This window comes from Ambystoma mexicanum, chromosome 9 (genome assembly GCF_040938575.1).
Source record: "Ambystoma mexicanum isolate Mex_15411 chromosome 9, UKY_AmexF1_1, whole genome shotgun sequence".
Classification (NCBI taxonomy): domain Eukaryota; kingdom Metazoa; phylum Chordata; class Amphibia; order Caudata; family Ambystomatidae; genus Ambystoma; species Ambystoma mexicanum.
In genome coordinates, this window is record NC_090931.1 from 261,539,426 (window position 1) to 261,566,070 (window position 26,645).

Sequence of the window (26,645 nt, forward strand, 5' to 3'; positions counted from 1 at the left end):
TTCCTGACGTCTGGCAGTCCCACCCCACCTTCCCATACTGATCTCGTCAATATGTGCAGGCCTATGCATGGGGTTTGTTCCCCTTAATCGGATATCAGGGCATTGTTCCATCAAAGAGCCTGTTCGGGAGTCGCACATGAGTATTCTGCAATACGTATAGTAGTTGGGCAAGTGCTAGCATCTTCAACAAATAAACTCTTCCCCAACATAATCACCAGCAGTGTTGCCCAGTGCTTGGCATCCTCCCGATACCTGTTGACAACTGGATCTAGGTTGTTCTCTCGGAATTTCCCCATATCCTGTTGTATCTCTATCCCTATGTATTTGAAGCCCTCCATGTTAATCTGTAGGGGGCAGTCTCTTGGCACTGCCTCCATCCCACCCCTTACCGGCATAACCACTGTTTTCCCCCAGTTTATATTCAGCCCGCAGTACCACCAAGACTCCTGGAGTATCTCAATGGTTTGTGGGTCTGAGATCCCTGTATCCCCCAGGTACACCATTAATAATGAAATTGGGCGATAGGAGGCGCATTTGCATCCCTTTTTTAGGAATTGCTACTATGTAGGCTGTCTTTGGGGAGCGGCCATCTCTCTCGACTTTCTTAGAACATCTCCAAAATGGGGTCCCACCTTGATCCACACGCACTGCCAGAATTCTGCTGGGAACCCATTCGGGCCAGGAGCTTTCCCCTCTTGCAGGCCCCCAGGACCTCCTCTTTGGTTATATCCGACTTTAGATCTTGGCGTTTCTGCCCCCCCCCGACCGCCATCCCCCAACCGTGGCAAGTCTATTGTGGCAAGATACCATGTCTAAATCACCGGGTGATGGCCCTGGAACCTCTGCATAGAAAGATTGATAATAATCTGCAAAGACACAGGATATTTGTTCGCCCTCCTTGTATCTCCCCCACCCCCCCACTCTCCCATCCCGTATGGCTCGGACCCATCTTGCCCCTTCCTCTCGAACATCCACCCCCCCTTATCCCCTTAATATATCCCCTCCCATTTGGCCAAATACCCCATCTGGCCTCGTTTGATGCCTGTTCTTTGAATTCCCCTTCTGCCTTAGTGAGGGCCCGCCTCGTTCGTTGGTGCCTGTTTGTGTCTTTCGGCCTCATCCATTGCTTTCTCCTTTTCCCTTAATTTAAACCTTATCGCAGCATCATGCGCCCAAGCGCGCATTTAGCAGCCCCCCTAACTAATCGCTGCTTTATATGCCCCACATAGCGTCATACAGCTATTAACCGTGCCTCTGTTCAAAGTGAAGTACTCTTCTGTCCCCCCCAGGAGTGCCTATTTGATCTCATCATTCCCTAGGTAGTACGCGTTCAGTGTCCATTTCCCACCTCCCGGCTTTGTCTTTCTGTTCCAGTTGAATGCTCAACAGCGCGTGATCCAACAACCCCATGGCAGGTATCTAGCCTCGGCCATCCTGTCAAGTGATGTGCAAAGCAATACTATGTAGTCCAGTCATGACTGGGGAGTTGGGAGCCACGATTGGTGAGAAAAGTGTTGTTCTTGGTGCAATTCCCTCCATACATCTTGTTACCCTGTCACGGTCAGTGACGATGCAAATTTAGAACTGGTGCTGTTCCTTGTGACCGTCTATCGAAGTTCCTATAGAAAGTCATTAAAGTCCCCACCTATAATCTCGATCTCTGCCCCGTGTGTGACCAGTGCCTGTATTTCAACCAACACCTCTGCCTGTAGCGTTGGAGGCACATATACACTCCAAATCAAAACCGGTTCTCCCCCACAAGTAGCCCGTAATCCCTATGTATCACCCCCCCATCTCATATTACTCTATTTACTACGAAGTGGAATGGTCTTGTGCACTAGTATTGCCACCCATCGGGAGCCCCTGTGGTAGTCTGCATGTTGCACTGCCCCTTCCCTAAGCAATGGCACACTGTCCCCATCACATGACTTTCTTGCAATATGATTATCTCTGCTTTCTGGTCCCTGATATAGTGCATAACCAGTCCCCTTTTGATCTTGTCTAACATGCCTTTGACATTCCACGTCATGCATCTGAGCATCTTAAATTACCTCCCCATGCATAAGACCCTGTGCCTTCTTCGGCCAGCGGGTGCCCTAGTTTTCTGGTGTAGGCAGCTAGTGATCAAACCAAACTCCCCTCCCACCTCTCATCTCCAGTCCCCTTCTGAACTCCCACCCCCCCCTATACCTTTCCACAACTAGGAACATCTGTTGCCCGCTTAACAAACAACTGCCCCTCTCAGTACCCGTGGAGTCGGGACCTAGTGTGGGGGACTTCGTGGATCAGTCACTGCGCCCTTTCTCTCACGCTCCTGCTGCCATTGGAAATATCTCCTTAGTTTATTGCTCTAGACCCTACAAATGCCAAAACCAGTGCTCCAGATAGGATTTTGGCGTGAGAGTATTTTACTCCCAGTTTTTAGAATTGGAGAGTAAATCCAATTTCAAAGAGTACAAATGAGTTTCTTCCTTCTCAAGAGTAAAAAAGTGTCTGACAACTTTCCAAATTGTGCGTAAAAACTGTTTGAAAACATTAGTGACAAAGAACTTGTCGATGCATACTACCCAGCTTTATCTTCATTATACTTAGAACACCAAAACTCTGTTAAGAACTACTATAGATGCCAGCTAGTTGCATCATAAAGTCCCTCATTCTACCAGCATCACTTCTCTGCCTTTCAGGCCTACTGTTTCTGCCTGGCAATACATGACAGCCACACCATGTTTTTTCTCCATCCCTCCTTCCCTTTGCTGCTCTGTTCCCCCGGTCTCACTTTCTGATGTTCTGCCTCACTCTTGCTATGCCACGTTTTGAGGTCTGTTGCTCTGTCACTTTTACGCTCCCATCCCTGCATTCTATTATTGCTGTTTCTCTCCTACATTGTTCTGTATCCGTTGATATAACTCCTCCTCCTCCTCCTCTCTCGTGCCATTACTCTAGCTAAATCTGTTTTTTCATTTTCTTTTGATTATCTTTCTTGCACTGCCTCTTATGTTATTGGCCTGCCTTTCTCTAATCTGGATTTTCTATTTCCAGATATCCCTGTCTGCTGCTGTTCTGTGTTTTCTTATTTTACTGTCTCTATATGTCTCTTTTGCTTTGCTTCTATCCCTCACCCCTGTTGTGTGTGTGTGTGTGTCCTATTATTTACCTCGGTTTCCCTTCTCACTTTATTTGTTGCTCTCTTCTGTAGCTCATTGGTCTCTCTCTTCCTGTTGCTCGAATTCCTGTTTTGAATTGCCTAATACATTTGTTCTCGTGGCCTCTCCCCCAGCACTCAGTTTCTCCTGTATTGCTTAAGTTCAGAGTTGCTCTTTGTTAGGCAAAGTTTGTATGCAGTAGCCCCTGGGAATACTACATACAACTATGACTATAGGTGTAAGCAAACCAAGCTTTGGTATAAGTCTGTACTACACAGTTTTGGTAGCGTGTTGAGTAGCCAGGCTTATCTCAAGAGGGGAAATGTGAGTAATGATGTTACACAGAGAACTACAATCACAGGTGCTCAAATAAACTCTTACACTCAAGGATTCTTTGATAAATACTTATTAATTTATTGATCTGTCAGTTCTAAAACATTCCTTAGGAGGCAATTATATAATGACACAAATACACTTCAATACTATTTCAGAATACTTTTCAAGAGGACTAAAAGGCAAAGGTTATTAGAACATAAAAGCTTACAATTATTCTCAGACAGTGCAAATACTTTGAGTTCACCAGAAGAGTAAATTCAATAGGCTAGGCCAAAGTCAATGGGATAAAGTCTTGGATAGGATAAAGCGGTTCTGGTAGTTAAACGGAAAGCTCTCTGCACACGTTCTTAGAAGTAGTTTGTAAAATGAATCATCATATGTTGGGTCACAAGCTGATTAGGCCTGCGTGTTGCAAAAGTTTCAAGCACTTTCACAGTCAGAGATAAGTTCTCTCCGTCTTGTTTTACAGTACCTTACAATGAAGAAAAAGATGCAGCTGATGACTTCTGTTCCTGGCAGTTCCTGCAGATCTCGCTGTTCCTGTGCCTCAGTCGTGGGGACAAGAGGGAGGACGTTGGGGGACTCCTGCTCTGGGACTGGTCCAAGCTCGCAAATGACAAACTTCAATTTCAGTGGCTGTTTCGCGTTTCAGCTACTGCACTGGTAACAATGCTGGTCCTGGCTGTTAAGGTGGACTGTCCTTGCTTCCGAGGTCCCACACTCGGCTGAGGCAGGTCAGGCTCGGACGGTCGGTATGTCGGTCGGTCCGACGTCGTGGGAGTCTGGAGGATCTTTCAAACACTTTTGGCCAGCTTACAAGTAATGCACACAATCTGGTGTCCCTCTCCCTTGCTCTAAGGTTTCCTGCAGCACTCGGAGGAAATGCAACCAGCTCTGAGATAGGTGTCCAGGTGGCTTACTTGTGAGTTGATTGGTCCTACCAACTCAAAGGGAGAAGTCGTTATTAGCAGGGCTTCTCTGTCGATGTGAACTTGGCGATTTGGATCTGCAGCAGGGCTTCACCGGGCAAACCAACGTTCCAGGAGTTGCAGCAGTCGTCCTCTTCAAGCTCTTCTTCGGTTCCTTCGTTCCAGTGGTCAACTCTGCCTTCCAAGCCAAAAGACTCACCTTTTATTCAGTTATCTCCCATTAATTCCAGCCTAGCTGCCACTCACCCAGCAGGGTGGCTGTCCTTGCCGGACAGTCAGCCGACCAATCATCACAGAGTGCATTTGGGTCTCCTAGGAGACTAAGCACAGGGTGTTTCGGGCACCTCCACACTTCCTGCCTACCCCAGACACTCTGGCGCCAGAGGCGGTCTTCACTCCTGAAGCCTGCCAAAGGCGAATGAACAAAGAGACCAAACCTGGTTTGGCGCGCAGAGAAAAACCCTAGAAGGACCTTTCTACAAAGACATGACGAAAAAAGACCGGGACCTATTTTAACAAAGGAGGCTCAAACGCCATCTTGAAAAACATGGATCCCGCGATTTAACGCTACCGGAGCTACGAATAGTTTGCGGTCGGGAAAAGTCATGGTAGTTTGTTGTAAAACCACTGCCACCAGCCATTCTGAGAGGAACGAGTAACATTTGACTGTCACATGAGTAACTAGACATAGGGCATACTAAGTTACCCATCCAGCCCTCTATTGTAAGATAGGGTGTGCTGGGTCTAGAAATTTTACAGGGCTAAGTGAAGTAAATTTCACCCCACTGTTCTGGGAAACGGTAGTTGATCTCAGATAAGGTAGTTAAATCTTAGAAAAGCCTGAAAGGCTTCCTTGTGCCACAGCACTGAGGGTGCTGTATGACACAAATGATAAGATGATGTCTATGGAGTTGGTTAGACTCCATAACCAAAGAAAACACACGTGTCAAACACATATCAAAATACATGAGAGAGTGGGGGGAAAAAGGGTCACACTCTCTCAAGGTAAAAAAAATCACATCCTCAAAATACAGCAAAGTTGCTGGGTGGGTTTCTAAGGTAAAGGGAATTAGCATCAAGTGTAGGTGTTGAGGTGGCGAGAGAACTCTGCTATTCTGCTGCTCTTCTTCAACATGCGTAAGGACAAGAAGTTTTGTCAGTGAAAGCGAGGCAAACGCTACAATGCCGTATTCTGTGACTACGTGTCCCAAAGTAATTACATGAACTCTTTTTTTGGACTATAGCACGATCCGATCGTGTGTTGTTCTGGGCTGTGGGTTGAGAGTTGTGGGCTGTTACTAATTGTTTCTCTGAGGTGGGCTGGGCTGTGGGTTGGGTCTATGTAACGTTCTTTTTACCAACTCGGCCTTATCACCACCCATTGCAACGTAATAAGAGTGCCTTCTTTCTTTCCTTCTTGGATTCAAGGCGGCACTTTGCTTTGCCCTCATTGCTCCCAGAATTCAACAAAACACCCTGTGCACGCGCATCAGCACGCACATCAAGTGTGTCAAGTGTAGGTGTTGCGGTGTTTGGGTGTGCGGGTTAAGGTTAAGAGGCTATACTATTTACCCAAAGCAGCCCGTAAGTTATTTTTGAGTTTCTTTGTTCTTTTATTTTTCTGTCAGTTGGTGCCTTCATGAACTCACTACTCTGTGTTTGATTTTAATATTGCCCTGTTTATTTAAGCATGGCGAGTGGACTCAGAAGTGGGAAGGGTATAATTGTTGAAGAACCCTTTAACATTGAAACTAAATCTACACAGGCTGAACGAAACGCTGATGGAATCGGCGATAAAGTCAGTAAATGTCTGTTAGAGGTTGCTAACGGCATGGTTTGTCTGAAACCAACAGTTGAGCCTAATAACATAAGCAAGGGAACCGACGTGCTGTCAGTAACTGATAATGATTAATTCCTAGTAAATGCGGTTACTAATACAACTACTAATACAACTCTTAATGAGGAAATTAACCATAATATTGATTCTACTACTTGTGCTCAGGACGTAAATAAGTCTGATTCACCCACTAAATCTTTAGGCTGTGACTTCGCACTCAATGAAATGGCTGATTTGAATAAAAAAGTACGCAAATCAATACGAATGCTGACCCCATTGGTACCTAGGATGAAAAATAATACAAGCTCTCCCCAGCTGAAAGTAGTTGTGAATAGCATGATAAAAAGTTATGTAAATGAAATATCTGGATATGGTTCACCTTTACCGTCTACTAACGAAATGTTAAAAAAATCAATACGAGATAAGTAGTGAGAATTTCCCACAGAACGGTGAGGTTAACTCCATACCCATATCTACTCCAGATAACCAAGAGCCATATACGTTTCCTGTTATTATTAGGATACTGGATCTATTAGATAAAGGTCACGATGTCACGCATCTTGAGTTACATGACTTTAAATATTCTATAACAGGAATAACCAACAAACTGTGTAAATTAGAAGGCTACATTACCGCTAGAGAATTTTGTATACCTACCACTACAGTCCCTATAGAAACAAAAAAGATAATTAGACATGAGCAGGGTATCCAACATAGTAACAATGTTGATAATAGTTCTTGTCAGGAGGAGTTCTTGTCCAAGACAAATATGAATAATATTCTCTGTGAATTGATGGAGGAATTAAAAACTACCATCGCTGCTGTACAAAACCGCAGCACAGAGATGAATGACATTATCTGACATCTGACCAAATCATAGGTCCGATGAGCTACCTGATAGCCCGACCGCTTTGACTAATATTATTGATAGTGGAATACTGACAGATCAATCTGGTGAATTGCCGCCAGATAAAACCATATTCCTCTCACGCAGATATCACAAACAGCGTTCAGTGCAGACGTGCAGAAAAGAAGAGGTGGTCAGCGAATGGAAAAAAACTACTATTAAAAAGTGGGAAAAAAACTTTATCTACTGACTGCACCAATGAAAACAATGAGGAACCAACTTCTTGTAGTTTGACAGATGAAGATGATATCGATCTTAAACAACTATCCAAAGAAAGTCAAATCCATCTAAATCCCACTATAATAGTTATTAAATCAAGTGGTATGACAGCGGCAAACGGTTCACAACCAACAGTTGATATTCAACTGACAAATTTCATGCAAACTAGTGAGATTTCTGATGTCGAATCTAATAGTTCAAATGGTAAAAAGAAAACTATGTTGCGTACTGATTGCGACAAATCACAAAGGACGCTTGCAACTTATTTTCCAAGTAAGGGTAAGAAAAGTATTACAAGAGCATCTATGTCCAATGTGTCTAACTTGATTAGTGAAGCTGGGAGTAATTGAACCCCTAGCTCCTGTTTTTAACAATCCAATTGTGCAAAAGGAACTATATTCTGTAAAATGTGCCAAACCGGTCGAATTATTAGCCAGTATGGTTAGTCCTGCAAATGAGTTGGAGGTAGTCCATAGGGGTGCTGGTAAATACTGTGAACTACCCGTTGGATTGAAAGATACTACAAACAATGTCAAATGTATGGATTTGATTTTGATTTTGGTTATTTCTAAACGCGCACCAGGCAGACCAAACTGCATTTGGGCGCAGTTGTTAGCTAAGAATCAACATTTAGCTGTGGGAGGCTATAATTGCCCTGTAGTTAGGTTCACTTAAATAGGTAGGTTTTCAATTCTTTCCTGAAACCCTCTAGAGACTTGCATGATCGTATGGCGACGATAGCTCATTCCACACTTTTGGGCCAGATACAGAGAACCTCCTGTCGCCTTATCGGGTGCATTTGGTCTGTGGAACATCCACCAAAAGTTTATATCCTGACCGGAGATCTCTGGTTGGTTGATGATGGTGAATTCTTGTGGTCCGGTATCTGCGTGCAATTTTATAGTAGCACTTATACATGAGGCATGGCACTTTAAATTTTACTCGATCCTCCACCATAAACCAGTGGAGTGCTCTCCGGGATGTTGAAACGTGGTCTCTTTTCTTTAAGTGGGCTATAAGCCTAACTGCTGCTTTCTGTGCCCTCCGAAGTCTCAACATCTGTTTCGTTGGAATCCCTATCATCAGACTATTCCAATAGTCAAGATGTGAGTTTACCAGAGAATGAGTCTTCTGCACTGTTAGTGAATAATAGTCTGCTGGTAAAGAATAAGCATTTTTGTTACCAAAAGCAATAAAATGTGGACATTTATCACTTGATGCAGTTCCGAAATTACTTAGCTGTCAGACAAACAGTAGTCTGGTTTCAACAAGCCCGCCAAAAACCACAAGACCTGACTGTAGTAGTATTGGAAGTATAGTCGAACATGGGGCTGCAACTTCTATGGCAGGTATTAACCCCTACAGTGCCAAGGACGAGATATCTTGTCCTTTTTGGCACCTTGTTTTGAGCAATCCCTGATTTGCAGGGATCGCTCAAAACTGTAATCCAACCCCCGGGCTATGTGAGGGGGAGGTCCCCCCTCGCTGCCAGGGGGCTGGATTACCTTCAGTTTCACATCGGCGTGCGTAAAGCACGTTGGCGTGAAACTGAAAGTAAATTCACCGCAGCAGCCATTTTCGGCAATGCACACTAGACACAGGGATGTCTTTGAATGGGGATTCCCACGGGTGTTCTCTTTTGTGAAATGCATGGGGTTCTCTGTTTTCCTTGCTGGCTTTGACACCCTAGGCCCAAATCTGTAGGTTGCCCACATGAACAAAATGGTCAGTGGGTTACCCTTTTCCTTTTGGACCCACACATGTGAGGTACCGTTTTCATCGGGACACGTGTGGGGACGCGGGAATGTAGGCCATGTGTTGTTGGCGGCGTGTTTCGATGGGTGCGCAGAGTGAAATGTGCGGAAAATGCGGTTTTTTTCCCCCCACATTTCGGACTTTGCGGGGGTGTCTGGGTAATAAATTCTGGGCCGATTTGTACAAATCGTACCTCTGCGGATTCCCACGGGTGTCCTCTTTTCGGAAATGCATGGGGTTCCCTGTTTTCCTTGGTGGCTTGGACACCCGAGGCCCATATCTGTATGTTGTGCTTGTCTGGAGAAAGTGTCAAATTCAGGTGTGAAAACAGACTTGGGGTTACCTGTGTTTTAGGCTTTCCCCTTGGCGCCCAGGTAGGTGCACCCACACATGTGAGGTACCGTTTTCATTGGGACACCTCTGGGAACGCAGGAAGGTATAACATTTGTTGTGTTTGTGTGGTTTTCATAACGTTTTGACCCATTTGCTGGTGCCCTTTGTCACACAACCCTTTCATTTCCCAAATGTGACCTACATTTAGTCGCTGCTTTAGGCACCATACACTTTTGTAAACTGCACAAGTCACCTACCCTTGAAAAGGTCTGCCTGTGCTCTTTCAAAAAATGGATGCTTGCCGTTCCTCACCACATTGGTTTTCTCAATTTACACATGTTAAGTGCGTCTGTTCAGGCCATGAGCATGAAACTCCTGTATACCATGGCTCAGTGTTTGGCTTGTGGTATTGCATGTTTTGTAAAACACTACAAAAAATGTGTGCTTTCCTAACTGCAAGTCAGGGGAATGTAGCGGAGCATTGCTTTTCTCATAATTCATAGAAGCCATTGCCGTACCAAGCCAACCATGTCCAACACAACTTTTTTTTCGGTCATTTTCCCGCTTTTCCCCCAATCTATGGCAGTTTCCCCTACCTAGTTGTTGCTTGACCTATGCAAATCACCCCTTCCTAAACTTGGAATTTTGTCTACTTTTCAGAAATATACGCCTTTCTGTCCTCCAGTTCGGCTTTCCTACCCTTTTCTTCCATTCCGTCCATGCATGTCCAATTGGCAAAAATGGCCAAAATCGCCTACCTCTCACAAAACGGTTGATAACCACATCAAAATAATTTTTTTTCGTTTCCACTCAACCTGGGAACTCGGCACAGCAAATCATTTGTTCCTAGCTCTTACAGGGAAAAAAACCACAGGCTTCTTTGTACATCATTTTATTGGCATTTTTAGAAAAAATCCCAAATTTTCGCCCTTTTTGCTTATTTTCTCTCACCCCCCTACAGCAACCTAGGATTCCTGGTTGGCGTTACGACTGCCTACATGTGGGGGGGAAAAAGGAGCCAAATTTGGCCGAGATATCTCATGTAACAAAAAAGTTGCAAGCCATTGAATGGCCACATACCGAAATCGCCAAAAAAGGCCCTGGCACTTGGGGGGGAAATACCCATGGCAGTTAAAGATCAATAATTCCGACTCGCCAATGTCACCAAAGGTTAACAAACCTACGGAAGATGCACATATTGGGAAAAATATCAACATGATGGGTTTGGTAGGGAGAGCCGACATTGTAGGAAAATCCCAAATTAATCGGACGTATCTACTAAGATCATTATATACAATTCCCTCATTGAGAATACTTACTTCAAATGATTTCGATTCTATATCGCTAGCACTGCATAATAATTATCGAATGACATGCCATGTTAATCCTGAGCAAGTCTCAATCATATGGTCATTTAGACAAGAACTTTTTGACTTAGGGTTCACTTTACATACTTTTAACAATGCCAATGTTGTTAAAGAATTCTTGGATGATAGAGTTGTTAACCACCAAGATTTAATAGCGTCAACTGAGAATAGGGTGAGTAGTTCTCATGATGATAAATTGAATATCTCGCAATTACTTACAATAGCCAGCAAAAATAGTGAAATGTCCTGGATTGAACCATTTCTAAAAACTGTATTATCAATAAAAAGGCGGCGCCAAGAACTCATAGAATGTACGTAACCTAGTCCTGTATTCATGGAATTAATGTGGATACCGAATTTAATGTGCTGGTTGGCTTCCTTTAGTATGTGTGCCTTACCTGATGTTATATTTATTCAGGAGACCATGAAACAAGATGACCTAGTTCTCCCTGAATATTGTACCTTTTTGTTCACATGCTGAAAAAGGTAATGAAGGGCGATCTTTTGGAGGGCTGGTTATTGGAATTAAGAACTCCTTGGATTTTATGGCAAAGAAGATTTATTCATCATGTCATTTAATAGCTGTACTTTTAACTCTAAATCCAAAGACCAACAAATTGATACTGCTGATATATTATATTTTAACGGATTCCAATATAGACATATCTATTATATTAGATGACATAGATGAGTGCCTGGAAAATGTTTTTCTAAATTATTCTTAAATTGAGGTTATTATTGGTGGAGACTTTAACTCGAGTTGCTATTTGGATGATTCGGATAATTTTATATCTTACATTAAGAAACCAAATAGATTATTGAATAGAGGTAATGTGTGGAATTCCTATTTCGATGATCATGATATGTCATTTCTTAAGTTTGAAAATGAAGCTATTACATTTTCTTGGAAACAAGGTAAATCATGTTCCATTATTGATTATTTTTGTCTATCAAACTCTTTAATTATTTCCATGGATATGGTTAAATCAAATGCAATGGAATATAGTGACCACGTTCCAATTCGTACACGTCTGTTGATCAGGCACAATAGGTTACCAATTGATGAATTTCTAACTGCACTTGAAACAAAACTAGAGAATGTTCCCTTGGATGGAACCCTCAACTATGTAAAAAATGTGTCGTCAGAATTCACCAAGAATTACTCGACAAAGGTTTTAATATTCTTCCTTTTTTCCGCCACATATGGATCACATTATTGCAGATAATGTTGTGAGAGCATTGGCATTTTTAGATAAAATCCAGAAACCCAATGTTTCCTGCAATAAACATCTGTTTAATTATGAAATTAAAAAGTTGAAATTAGAAAAAAAACAAGGACATTTGTAAGTTAAACAATGATTCATTGACATTTACTCAAGCAATATCTAAAAAAAGTGATTCAACAAAGTTACAAATTTAAAGTCAAAGGTTTAGATCTATCAGTATATTCAAAACAGAACTGTGATATGATCAAATCCATATGTGGACATGATACGAGAAATATCTGGTTTCTGATTAAAAATGGCTATAATGGGAACACAACCACAGAGGAGAATATTATTCCTGCTGAAATCTGGAAAGAGTATATTGGTTTAAAATACCAACTACCAGCTAGATTTGCATATATTGAGCATAGATGTTTCACACATGAAACTATTAAGAAATTTCAGTGGACTATTTTAGATATTGAACATGCAATAGATAAATTGTCTAATTCTAGAGCCTCTGGGCCTGATCGTATCCCTGAATGGGTTTACAAAGCTGATAGAGGTTTTTGGGCAGGTATTTTAAAAATAAAATGTGATTATATATTGAGAACAGTGTATCTCCCTGTGACTTGGTTGACTTCCACAATCATCCCCATCTTTAAGAAAGGTGATCCCACAAATCTGGTCAATTATAGACCGATCTCCTTAACAGATGCTGCGGCGAAGTATTTTCTATTCTAATAATAGTTGATTTGGATGCATATCTGATTTCAAATAATATATATTCTAAGTATCAAGTAGGGTTTAGAAAACAGATGTCAACTACTCTTAATGGTACAATAATGGAACATTTACTCTCGGGAACTAAATCAAATGAACTTGGTACTTTCTACTTAGCCTCTATTGATATGACTTCTGCATTTGACACAGTGGTGAGAAGCATTTTGTGGAACAAATTGGAGTTGCTAGGTATTCCTGTTCATCTTATCTATTGGATACAGACATTTCATTCAAACACATCCTATAGAATTAGGATCACAAAAGGGGGTGCTGTTACTGAATCGATGAATTCCTACTTGGGACTTAAACAAGGTTGTAATTTTGCTGCCACTCTATTCAATCTATACCTCTGCGAAATAGATTAGCTTTGGAAGGGTATTAATATGTTTGCAGGTAGGATATGCTCTCTAAGGATTCATTGGATCACTTTTGCGGATGACATTATATTATTTGATCTTCCACCTAGTGGATTGCAAGTTAAATTGCAGCTGTTTTCTGAGTATGCTTCTAATCACAATTTGGTCCCGAACTTAGCGAAAACGAATATCATGATAATGGAAGCGGGCAAAAAACAAAAAAGTATATGTATGGATTATCAGGAGTGTGTACCTATTACAAGTAGATGATCTAACATATCTGGGATATCATCTTAGCAATGTGTCCCCTACTAAATCCTGGACAAACTACATTAATGTTAAAATAAGACCCCTTGCTAGTCAATTGAAATTCATATATGCTAAATACTGTAAATTTTCTGTTATACCTGTAATAGATTTTATGACCCTTAAGATTGAATCAGTAATGTTATACTCCCTTGATATTTGCACTATCAAAATGAATACTTATTTAGATGTAATTCAAGGTCGAATCTTAAAATCAGCTTTGAATCTAGCTCTCTCGATTCCAAATTGTATTATAAGACATGAATTGGGTATTTCTTCTTTCATGTCGCAAAGATTGGAGAGATCTATCTAACTACTCTAAAATTCTCCTAGCTACAGAGAATTCGCTGTATCAGGACCTTAAGGGTGCAGTTCCAGTTCATATATGAATTATATTGGAAAAATGAACTCTCTAATGCATGATTTAGGTGTTTTGGAGTGGGATCTTACAGTTCGCCCAAGTTACGTTAAAAAAAAAAAGAAAATTTATGAACGTGATTGGACAAATACCATTAATGCTTTATCGAAATATAGTACATATTATGAATATGCTAAGTTTATAAGAAACCAGGAATGGTGTTGTCCATACCTTACTATCTTTCCATGTAAGTCCACACGGATATATTATTTAAGGTTTAAATTGAACCAATTTCACACCCTAGAACGTGTGCGATTCTGGGGTGCTCCTAGGAATCAAACTGCTATTTCAACCATGTGCAGATTTTTGAATTGCAATGAACCAAATGAGACACTTGAACATCTTATTTTGGAATGTATCTATTTTAGTGAAGCTAGAACAAAGTATTTATTGAAGTTTACGAGTCATGGTTGTACCAAATCACTATTGAATCGTCTTATGTTGGGAAGTGGGAATGTACTGATATTTGCCTTGGTAGCCTTTTTAAAGGAAATTGAAAAAGAAATTGAGTTATTATAAGTGGATAGTATTTTTCTATATATAGTATATAATTTTGTATATTTGTGTTTTAGAATGTGATGAATAGTGTTTTATCTATACTTGGGTGTCTGTTTTAACAATAGAATTTTAAATATGTTGTATTGTTTTTGATCGTTTAGATTTCTGTATCATGTACCATTTTTGCGACTAATCTGTTTAGGTTATGTACTGCCACGACTTTGTATCCTTTTTAAAACTTGTATATTATATGACTCATCTTTGCTAAATTTGCACAAAACTAGATGTGGAACATCTATTATGTCTTATTGTGAAAATTGTATGAATACGTTTGTAAAGGTGATATAAAACCAATAACAAATAAATAAAAAAAGAGAATTAGCACATTTTTGAGAATTCACCCTAACACTCGCCATACCCCCCCAACCCCCCATATTAAGGGACCAGAGGATTTAATCCACCCCTGGATGAGTCTCCTTACTCAGTCATACATTCTGGAGAGACCCTCAGCATTTTAGTGATTACACCCTGACCTGTGTTCAATGTTAAATCAAACCCCTGTAGTCGGATTGACCATTTTAACAATTTAGGATTTCCCCCCTACATCTGCATTAACCATCTCAAGGGTTGGTGGTCTGTCTGAATCACAAAAGTAGATCCATGCAAGTATGGCCTAAACTACTTCAGAGACCTCACGATGGCAAAACACTCACATTCTATGGTTGCCCACCTTGTCTCAGGTTCCTTCAGCTTCCTGCTGATGAAGCAGATTGGGTGTTCCCTGTCTTTCTCATCCAGCTGACTCGGAACTGCACCTATACCTGTGTTGCACGCATCTGTCTGCACAATGAAGGTTTGGCTGTAGTCAGGCGCTCTTAAGACTGGATCTTGACAAAGGGCTTTCTTAAGTCCTTCAAATGCCTTAGTGCACTCCTCATTCCACCTGACCTTTTTGGGGAATTTGGGTGAGGAGACAACATTCGAGGGAGAAGCTATGGTCACATATTTCTCTATGAATTTCCCATGATAACCAGTGAGACCTAAAAAGGCTCTCACTTGGGTTTCAGTAGTAGGGGTAGCCCATTCTTGTACAGCTTGTACTTTGCTAGGCAATGGCCTTATTTCACCTCCTACTACCTCGTGTCCAAGGTAGACCACTTTGCTCTGACCGATTTGACATTTACTTGCCTTTATGGTCAGATGGGCCTGCTCAAGAGCCTGCACTACATATCCTAGGTGGTCAACATGTTATTTCCAAGTAGGGCTGAACACTGCAATGTCATCCAAGTATGCCATGCAGAAGTCCTCCATCCCATTCAGAACTTGATTCAGCATCCTTTGGAACTTAGCAGGTGCGTTTTATTAATCCAAAAGGCATAACCTTAAACTGGTAGAGGCCTGCTGGGGCCGAAAATGCAGTTTTCTCCTTGCCATGGTCTGTCAGAGCTATTTGCCAATAGCCTGAGGTTAGGTCAAATGTACTTGGGTACTTTGCTGAACCAAGCTTGTCCACCGTTTCATCTCTCCTAGGTAAAGGATGGGCATCCGTCTCTGTGACTGCATTTAGGACTCTATAGTCCACACAGAATCTCAACTCCTTGGATTCTGGCTTTGGTACTAGCAAAACTGGACTAGACCAAGGACTTTTAGATGGCGCTATTAACCTGAGATCAAGCTTCTTGTTGACCTCTTCCTTTATGTGGGGTCTTACGTGATCTGACGTTCTGTAACCTCTGCGTTTTACAGGTAACCACTCACCAGTGAGAATATCATGCTGGCCCCAAGGGGTCAAGCCTGGTGATAGTGAAAACAGGGAGGCAAACTGATTTAACAGAGATTTGCACTCCTCCTGTTGTTCCAGTGTCAGATTAGAAGAGAGATTACCTCCTTCTATACTTCATCCTAAAGGTTGTCCCCTGAGGAGGCCAGGTAGAGGTTCACTCTCCTCCTGAGCAGAGGCTAGAAGCAAAGCTCCCAGTTTTGGTCTAGAGACAGTCTTTTAGATGGTTGGTGTGAAAGACCCTGGGGGCCTCTTTAGGATTGCCCAAGTCCACCAAATAATTGACCTCCAAGTTTTCCCACAGCCTTGAAGGGTCCAATCTATTTCTCCCGTAAGGCCCTCTGCCTTGTAGGTACCATAATTAGAACTAGCTGGTCTTGAGTAAACTCAACCATGTTGGCCTTCTGGTCATGCCAATGCTTCACCAGAGCCTGACCTGCTTTCACATTCTCAGAAGCTTCTGTCATCATGTGTGTGTCATTCTCCTTCGCAGACCTAACTCATAGTCGATGACTCTCACTGTCTTGGGGGAAGGAGCACTCTCCAACCCCTCCTTAATTGGGGCCAATGGGCCTCTAACTGATGACCATAGAGGAGCTCAAAGGGACTAAATCCAACTCCCTCCTGAGGGACTTCTCTATAAGCTAAGAGAAGGCATGGCAGTAGAAGGTCCCACTTCTAAGGGGCTCCTCTAAAGCACCTATCATGCTCTTAATTGTTCGGTTAAACCCCTCTACCAATCCATTGGTCTGGGGATGGTAGGCAGTTGAGAACTTGTAAGTCACTCCACAGTTTTTCCACATGGCCTGCATGTAGTGGGACATAAAGTTTGATTCCCCTGTCAGAGATGACTTTCTTAGGAAAACCTACCCTGGTAAAAATACCAAGTAGGGCCTTACCAACTGCCTGAGCAGTAACAGTCCTCATAGGTATAGCTTCAGGATACTTGGTTGCATGGTCTACCAAAACCAATATAAATCGGTTGCCTGAAGAGGTTGGAGGATCTAAGGGCTCAACAATGTCGATTCCTACCTTCTCAAAAGGAACTCCCACCAGTGGCAGAGGCACCAAAGGTGCCACATGCTTGGCTCCACTCTTGCTAGATGTCTGACTGTGACAGCTTCTACAGAATTTATCTACATCAGACCCCAACTCATGCCAGTAGATGTAAAGAAAAATCCTTTCCTTGGTCTTCTTAAAGCTTAAGTGAGCAGCCAAAGGAATCTCATGGGCCAACTGTAGAAACTGGTGTCTTCTCTCCTGAGGCACTACACATCTTCTGTAGTCCCCTGGGATAGACTCTATACTAATAAATATAGCAGAAAATGCTTTTTCCATTTACAAATCCAGTGCAGCTTTATCATTGGGTGCTCCTTTTTTAGATGTGTGCCAACCTTCTTTTGGCCATAAGGCTGGGCATTATAGAGTTAGAGGTGTGCCTCACCAGATGCAGTACTTTCTTGAATGCAGATGCTTTACCAGCACTGTATGCCAATACAAGTATAAGAGCCCAGATGAGCTGTGTGTTCTGAGCCATTACAGGTATAGCATGCCTGATGAAAGGAACCATATATGATCACTGCCGTTTTTAATGCGACCAACAAAAATGCTGGTCTAAAAACAAAATATATAAACACCCTTTTCACCCCATATATATGCAGGGGGGAGACCCCCCCACATTCCCCCTGCTATCCCCTACATTCATAATATACTGTTCCCATCCCCCCACATATATACGGGGTCGAAATAAAAAAGTAACATTTTCAGTGGTCACCGTAAAAAAGGCGCAGTAATTGTATGATCCCGATGGGAGATGTGTTCTGAATCGTTGAACATTTAGTAGTTCTTTTGAGAAGTAGAAAGCTAAGTCAGCTCTGTTACAATTGAATGTTACCTGCATCTTAAACACATACCTCTAATGCAGACGCATTAGCTCACCTATCAACAGGATTTGAATTAACAGGTTACAAAATTATCTCTGCAGCATGGCTATTGACCAACTGAGCTACCTTTCCCAACAGGCTGTTGACTTGGAAAGGCATATAGGGTTAGCGCACTGGCAGTTCCATGTGAGGCTTGCATTACGTAACTGGCTTATCAAAATGTCTCAGCCTGTTTGAACTATCCTACATTAGTCAGTAGATTTCATAATGAGGCTTTGAAATGTGCTAGATTTTTGGTAGTGGGACTCAGTAATGTGACATGGGAGAAGCAGAAGTTTTGAAAAGCGCAAGGCAGAGTAGGAGGTCTTAAAGTATATGACAGCATTGACATGTTTTCTCACTGTCTGCCAGTGTGAATCACACCTGCTCAGGATGGTGGTGGGAAGGATCTACGTAAAAATACCAAATTTCTTACTGCGAGATCGAAAATCCCACATGTAAAACACAGTTTCTGTATTTCTTAAAGCAGGGGAGACACTCGCAGCACACCCCCTCCACATGCACCCACTTTATTAAATACCCCTACCCAACACCTCCACCCATCTATTCTTTGGGGGAAATGTGTTGTTTTCCATGCAAGGTTTTCAACATTGCAGTAATGTGATTCAGGATTCTTTTAGTGAAACCGATGGGAAGAGCTCAGACATTGGTCTTGCTCAGTACTTTAGCTTGCTGCAGCTCTTTTAAGAAATTCCAGTAGTGTCCCAAAACATAGTCATCAGATACAGGTGAACGGGTACGTGTAACAAGTATCCCCTCTTAACGTTCATTTTAAAAAAAACAGAATATGTAAGTACCACACCTCAGTTGTAAAGATACTTATTTTTATAATTAGTAGCTATAATTCAATGCTGAATTATAGTACTGACGACGGAGCGATGTGCAGATTGCCTGCACCGGCACGGATGCTGCTCTTTCACTCCGCCGCGCTTTCACCTCAGACTCTGACTGTGGAAGGCAGATGTTCCAACAGCGTTGGGTTTATTTTAGTGGCACAGAGCTCTGCAAGTCTGCTGTTTCACGGCCTCTTAGCGTGGTTTCGGGGCAGAGCGGTGTGGAGTGATGCTACTCCGTTGCATGCCACACTGCCCCCATGTGGCACTTTTACATAGATATGTGAAGATTAGTCATGCAGCACTTGTAGATACATTTGTTGAAGGTTAGCCATGCGTCACACTTAGACTGTGAAATTAACCATGCGTATCACTACATAGAATTGTGTAGATTAGCCAGACAGAAGAACTTGGAGAGTAGCCAATGTAGTAACCACCCCTCTCCTGCTTCCTCCAACACACCACCAAACACTATACACACACCCACTGGACTAGCCACCCCTATACACTAACACACAAGCTCTAACAACAAAGCTGGGCACTGGACCTTACCCATATGGATACAACAAGCCAGTGCGCACAACCTGAAATGCCATCCAATCTACACATAAAACACAAACGCACTCCTACAAAAGTCGCATAGAAACAACCCAAGCATTGGACCTTACCCACACGGATACAAAAAGCCAGTGCATGCACCCAACCATCTGCAAGCCAACACACAGACATATGCCAGTTTCTCCTGGTTCTGGTTCATATCACTCGTCCCTCCTCCTTCACTCACCAACCCTGTCCTCTTTCTTGCAGAGCCACGTAAGTGCCTGGAAGACTGCCCTTGGGTGGTAGCAGTGCACGGTAAAAATCAACATAACATAAAGGAGAATCTTTCATGTAGCATTTATGGATCTTAAAACATCATTAATAGAAAACTTTGAGTCCCTAGAAATGTATTGGTTATACTAATAAAGTTAAAGTCCCCCCGGCACTTCTCCCCTCCCTGCACTTGCAGGATCTCAAAGTCACTAGGTCTAGTAAGATTGTTGTTTTTTTGTCCTCCCTCTGTTCCCCCTACCTGCCCTGTCACGCCTTGAAACACTTGTGTATAGGCGTGTTATAAATGCCATATCATATCATCGTAGCACAGTGCTGTAGTTCAAATCCATGCAATCTATTCTCTCCATCTTTTAGTAGTCTATTTCTGGGGGATGGTGGTGGTGGGAAGGTTTGGAGGGACTGTCAACAGGTATGTGTTTTGCACCCACCATCTACTGTCTGTTTTTCTGCGGATAAATGATATGAAAGCAAAAGCTGTTCATAAGTGGGAAGGTGCCAATCCCAAAAGCATGCCACAATGATATGGCTATTTGAGTTGATCAGACCCTTAACCCAAATACGCACCTGAACAAACAAGCATGCACAATGGTGCAGGCAATTGGTGGCATCTCTAGCTCAACCAGTCAAATTAATTCTGCTAAAATGAAAATCAATGCTTTGTAGGGAGCGGGCCATATGGCTAGAATTTATAAAGAAAGTTGTAGTGCAGTTAAAACTATTTTTGTAACGGATTGCTTGGCTTACCACAAACTGCTCCTAATTTTGCTGCACACAGAGCATTGAATATACTATTTTTAGAAGATTCATTACTATATGCGCTAAGTATTCTGTGTTTATAGCTTGTGATCTTTTTTCTTACGCTTATTCTTTCTCTCTAACATTGAAAGACAATAGCTGTAAGACTGAGTGCTTTGCTTTTTCTATACGCCCATCTCTAAGGCTATAAAGATGTATTTTTCTACACGCATGTCCTTTGCTACTGCACATGTAACTGTATGATCCATTTGCATTGTTCGATCTAGGTCCAACTCTTTACATTTGTGAACTGTTTTGTCGTATATGCTTCTAGGTCTTTCTCCTGGCTTTGCACCTCCTCTTGTAGGCAGTATTTCTTCCATTACCCATGTTACATCATTGTAGCACCTATGTCTTAGCCTATTCGGTCTGTCCCTGGGTTGACACTTCCAATATTTCTGGTATTTAGACAAAACCTGTTTAAACTTGTAAACATATTGTAAATCAATAGTTTATACAAACTTCATTTATATTAAGGTTTTCCTTCTGTGCATCTATATACATTTCATTTTAAAAAACTGCATTGTTTATATCTGTTTGCTTTTCATAACAGGTCCTCTTATTGCCACCACTATCTTTTCATTAAGAACAAAAGAAAAAGAAGAGCTCTGCTCGGTGGACAGCGAGGACTCTGGAAGAAGGCATGCTAAACATTCCCCAAGTGAGTCACATATCCTTAAGTCGTGTGTGAACAGCCAACAAGGCCAGGATATTCTTCCCTTGCAAACACCAGTCACACAGGCATGTGCACACTGCAATTCAATCCCACGCATTCCTCCCTCATGCATCTGGCTAGTGTCATGATTAGCAACAGCAAGATTGGATCACAGTTATGTTCTTCCCTACCTGCCCCAGGTGCCCAGTGCCTTTTTGGTCAAAGGGAAATTTTAAATCTAAGAGCCATTTAGCAAAATCTGCAATATCACTGGTGGGAGGAGTGTGGACTCACATTTCTACCTACATCCCACCATCAAGGTACCAAAGCAGTACACATGACTTGATAAAGTTTGAGTGAATCATAAATGTCAGTTGTTAGGGATAATTCTCAGAAATGTGCTAATTCCTCTGTACCTCAGAGACCCCCAGCACTTTGCTGGACTCTAGGACTTTTTAAGTTTGAACCTGGAGAGAGAGAGACCTTTTTCCCACTCATGTATTTTAATGTGATTTTTGAACTCTGTGTTTTTGGAATCTGACAAACTCCATAGGCATCTTTTTGCTTGGTGTCACACAGCACCTCCAGTGCAGTGACCCAGGGAAGTCTTTCAGATTTCCCAAGGTTTAAATACCTTACTCTTGGATTAACTACTGTTTCCAGTTCAAGAACAGTTAAGTGAAATTGACTTTTACTGTACATTGTAACTTTCTAGACCCAGCACACACTCTTACAATAGGGTGCTGAGGGGGTGGGGGGGGGGTTACTTAGTATCTAATTACACAATTAATGGCTGGTGGCAGTGGTTACTTTTTACTACCGTGTTTTGTTTTTACCACGGGCAGCCACAGTAAAGCACCCATGTCAAAATGGCGTCAGTCTTCTTTTTTCATCATTTCTTGTTGTTTTGGTCCTTCTGGAGATTTACTCTGCGCGCCAAACCAGGTTTGGTCCCTTTGTTCGTTTTGTTTTGGCGGGCTTCATGAGTGAAACCCACCTCTGGCTCCAGAGTGTCTGGTGGGGGCAGGAAGTGAGGGAGGTGCCCGTAACTCCCTGTGCTTAGTCTCCTAGGAAACCTAAATGCACTCTGTAGTGATTGGCCGGCTGACTGTCAGGCAAGGACAGCCACCCTGCTGGGTGACTGACGGCTGGGCTGGAATGAATGGGAGAAACCTGCATAAAAGGCAAGGCTTTTTGGCTTGGAAGGCAGAGTCGACCACTGGATGAAGGAATCCGAAGAAGACCTTGAAGAGGACGCCTGCTGCAACTCCTGGACCGTTGGTTTGTCCGGTGAAGCCCTGCTGCGGTGCTGAAGCTCCAAATTCGTATCGACCGAGAAGCCCTGCAAAGACGACTTCTCCCCTTAAGTTGGTGGGACCAATGAACTCCAAAGTAAGCCACCTGGACATCCTTCTCGGAGCTGGTTGAATTTCCTTTGCAGTCGCTGCAGGAACCGAATAACCAGGGAGAGGAACACCAGTTTGTGTGCGTTGCTTTTAAGTTGTGCAAGAGCTCCAGGAAGATCCTGCGCACTCCCAGGAAGCAGTACTGACTGAGCCTGAGCCCCCTCAACAGAGTGCGGGACCCCAGAAGCAAGGAAAGTCCATCTCGACAGTCAGAAACCGCTGTGTTGCGGTTTGCGGTAGTTGCGAGAAGCTGAAACGACGAAGTGCCACTTCTTTGAAAGTTTGCCGGTTGCGGTTGGTGACCGTCCCGTTGTGGTGCAGGAGTCCCCAGAAGTCTTCCCTCTTGTCCCCACGGCTGAGGCCTAGGAACAACAGGATCTGCAGAGCTGAACAGGAACAGAGGTAATCAGCTGCAGCTTTTCTTCAAACCTGAAGGTACTGTAAAGTCTGAGAGAACTTGCCTCTCACTGTAGATTTGCTTGCTCTTCTACTTTACAAGTCTCCCGGCTTATTGCCCTATATTTGATTCTTCTTTTTCACCCAAGACTTCTAAAAACAGTGTGCAAAGACTTTTACTTGCCTCCAAGAAGTGCTTCAGTCGACATAGAGTTTTTCCCAGTGACGTTGGCTCAGCCTGGTCCCCTGAGTGACTCTTCTCTGCTCTGTTATTGTGTTGCACCTATCCTTCCAGGAAGGGGTTAACATCCTGGAAGTTAGGGGGTCCACAAGTATTTGCCTGCTTGAAGAATATTTGATCTCTTGTTTGTTCTAATAACCCTTTTCTTTGACCCTCTCAAAGCCTACTCCGAATGTACAGTAATATATTAATGTCCACAGTGTCCTAATTATTTAAGTCACCTGAGGGTGTAAGAACTGTCTGTGTGTCGTCCCCAATGGGTCTTTACTAATTCTGAGAAACCTAAGAGTGTGTATTTCTGAAGTGTATTTGAATGTTGCTTTTATATTGTTCCTTCTGAAAAAGGCTTGTTTAAACGACTGGTAAATTAACTGTTTTATCAATAAACCTTGAATATCAGTGTTTGTTTGAATACTTGTCACTGTGAATCTCTGTGTAACTCCACTACTGCTCACATTGGCCCCTATTGAGATGAGCCTGGCTGCTAGGCCACATTACCAATCTGTGTAGTTCAGACTTATACCAAAGGTTGGTTCCCTATTGCCAGGAGGCTGAGGTTGTTGTAGTGCACCCAAAGGGTACTACCCACAAATCTTTACCCAACATCAACGTTTTTGGGGGCCCCTTCCAATGCAGCTACCATATGGTATATGTTAAGCCCTCAGTTGGTTGTAGAAGGCCCACTGGTTGCTGCGGCATCGGGTAAAGATACCCTCTAAACCCCCCAGAATTGACCACCCAGTTTGGAAAATGTTGTATGGCTGCTGTGTGTGGGAACCAAAGTCTGTATGCTATTTGTGACCACTCTTGGTTGAAACCAGTGTTCCAGATAAGATATCGAGGTGGGAGTATTTTGCTCTCTATTTATAAACTTTGAGAGTAAACACAAGAGTATAAAAGGTATGCGACACCTAGCTGACGCATGCATGCATTTGTGGAAATGATACTCATGTGTCAGCAGTCCAGTAACGGATAAGCACAGAGTGAAGTAGCACCCTCTCAGCAATTGCAGAGATGTGCACTATCGCTCAGCTTCCTTTTGCATGCACTGAATTTCGTGCTCAAATGGTTGCTGGACATTTAGCCTTACATACTTCAGAGGTCGATAAATTATCGCCTGAGGCAATAATTATTACAGTGCTTTGAAGTTGAAAGAAGTCTGCATGAACCAGTACATAACGTTAACTATCTGGATTACCTCTACAGGGACATGTCTTGCTTAATTTCTGTTTCAATTACAAACATTGGCTGGAGTGTCAGGTTTTGTATGTTAGAATTAGTCTTGAAAATTTAAAGATGCTGTGAACCCTGTGATTGGTGTAATGACAAGTGTGAGCAAAGACCTTGCTGGCGCGAACCAATTATAGTACCATTTACCACATTGGCTCCAAGTTAAGGACCGTACATTTTTAAACTAGACATTCCATACTCGCCTGTGCCTCGATATGGTTTTGATGCATGGATATTGTACACTGTGAAGGCATCATGAAGTAGACGGACATCGACAACAGGTTCAAGTTTCTCAAACGTTTTATTTACTGAAAAGGCAGGATGGAGTAAGGCCTAACTTGCCCTATGTTTAAGGTAGGATTTCCCTACCTAAAGAAAACTAGATAGTCTGTCAGGAAGTCCCAATCAAATGTCTGTGTCCATAACCTATACTTGTCCTCACAACTAACTGTAAACAATGTGTAGGGATGTCGACATCAAAATGAATAGTGTTCAAAATATAGTTCAAATCTTCCAGCTTTTCCTTGAGACACTTTACAGCTCTTTTGACATCAGTACTTTTCACTAGTTCACATAGGCAATTCTGTTTCTTGACTCCAAAATCACATAAGAGGTTGTTGCAAAACACAAGCGTCTTTGTTATGTTATGTTGATGTATACCGCACACTGCTACCACCCAGGGGCAGTCTCCAGGTGCTTGTGTGGCTCTGGAAGAAAAGGGGGGTGCGGAGGTTAGTGAGAATAGGGTGAGAGCATTGGTTTAGAACCAGGCGGAACTGGCATCTGTGAGTGTTGTTTTGCGTGTGGGAGTTTGTGCAGAAGGCCTTGTGCATTGCAACTGTATGGGTAAGACTCAGTGCCTCTGGTGTGTGCTAGGGTTGGTGTTGGTGTGTTGTGTAGGTTGTGCGCACTGATTAGATGGTGTCCATTAGGGATCCAGAGTCGCGGGTGTCCGTAGCTGTAAGACTATCTGGTGTCTTGGGGATGTACTTGTGTGTTGATTTTTATCGACTGTGTGGGATGGTTCACTCTAGGTGTGTTTCCAGCATCTCCGAGATGGTGGGTGTGAACATAGAATTGATTCATGGTTTGTGTAGTGTGGCTAGCCCAAGGTATGGAGTAGTGGCGTTGGTTATGTTGGTGGAGCAGGAAGGAGAAGGAAGGAGAAGTTGGTTAGTAATTCTGTCGGTTTGTTGGAGCTTCTAGTGTGACTCTTTGGTTGCTGCCTGATAGTATCTACCCAGGTTCTTGGTTGTGGTTCGTCGGCCCATCTTGCCTCCTCGCTAGTTTATCTGTGGTGGTATTGCCGCCAGTGTCTCTTTGCGGCTTTCATTGTCAGTTGAATAACCAGGTTTTGAGTAGTTTCCTTAAGGTGATGTGTTCTTCTGTGGTTCTAGTTTCTTTGGGCATGAAGTTCCAAAGGTTAGCAATTAGATGTGAGAACCCTGTTCTGCTGAATTTCCCTTTTTGTAATGTTGCCTCTATTTGTGAGTCTTTGCTGGATCTTGTGTGCCTTCTTAGGCGGAACCGGCTAAGCTCGTCTTGGCGGAATGTAGCTCCTTCTCTGTGCAAGGCTTTGTGAGAGATGCAGAGGGCTTTGAATTTGATGCTTTTTTAAAAAATTTTATACTGTTAACCAGTGTAGGATTTTCAGTGCTGCCGTTATTTCTCTTCGGTTTAGTCTTAATAGGATCCTGGCTGCTGTATTTTGCACCCTTTTGGAGTTTCTTGCTTAGTTTTTCTGGCATTCCAAGGTACAGTCTGTTTGTGTAGTCCATTCTTGTGAGTATCGGGAAATGATTGTGAGGGTACTGTGAGGGAAGGAGAGGTGGGGGGGGGGGGGAGTAATTCTCTGATCAGTCTTGGGAGAAAGAAGCATTTTTCAGTGATTCTGTTGCGGTTCCAGGGATAGTCTGTTGTCCATTAGTATTCCTAGCTTATTTATTATGTTGGTAGTTTCCTTTTGAGTTCCCATGCCGGCCGGCCAGTCCAATTGGTGGTTCCTTTCTGTCTCCTGCAGGTGTGCATTATTTCCGTTTTTTGCCTGGTTCAGTTGAAGGTTGTTCGTTGTCATCCAATTGTAGATGTCTGTGAGGCAGTTGTTGAGGTGGTTATTGTGTTCCTGGGTTCTGTTTTTCAC

At 42.7% G+C, this 26,645-nt stretch overlaps 1 protein-coding gene across 1 annotated transcript in view; it reads left to right on the plus strand.

Moving 5' to 3' along the window:
• The window catches only part of LOC138487941 (RB-associated KRAB zinc finger protein-like), a 219,711-nt gene that overhangs the window by 53,255 nt on the left and 139,811 nt on the right, over positions 1–26,645 (plus strand). The window contains exon 3 of the mRNA XM_069614586.1: positions 21,131–21,238. Within this exon, the coding sequence (XP_069470687.1) occupies positions 21,131–21,238 (108 nt within the window). The remainder of the gene's footprint in view (positions 1–21,130; positions 21,239–26,645) is intronic.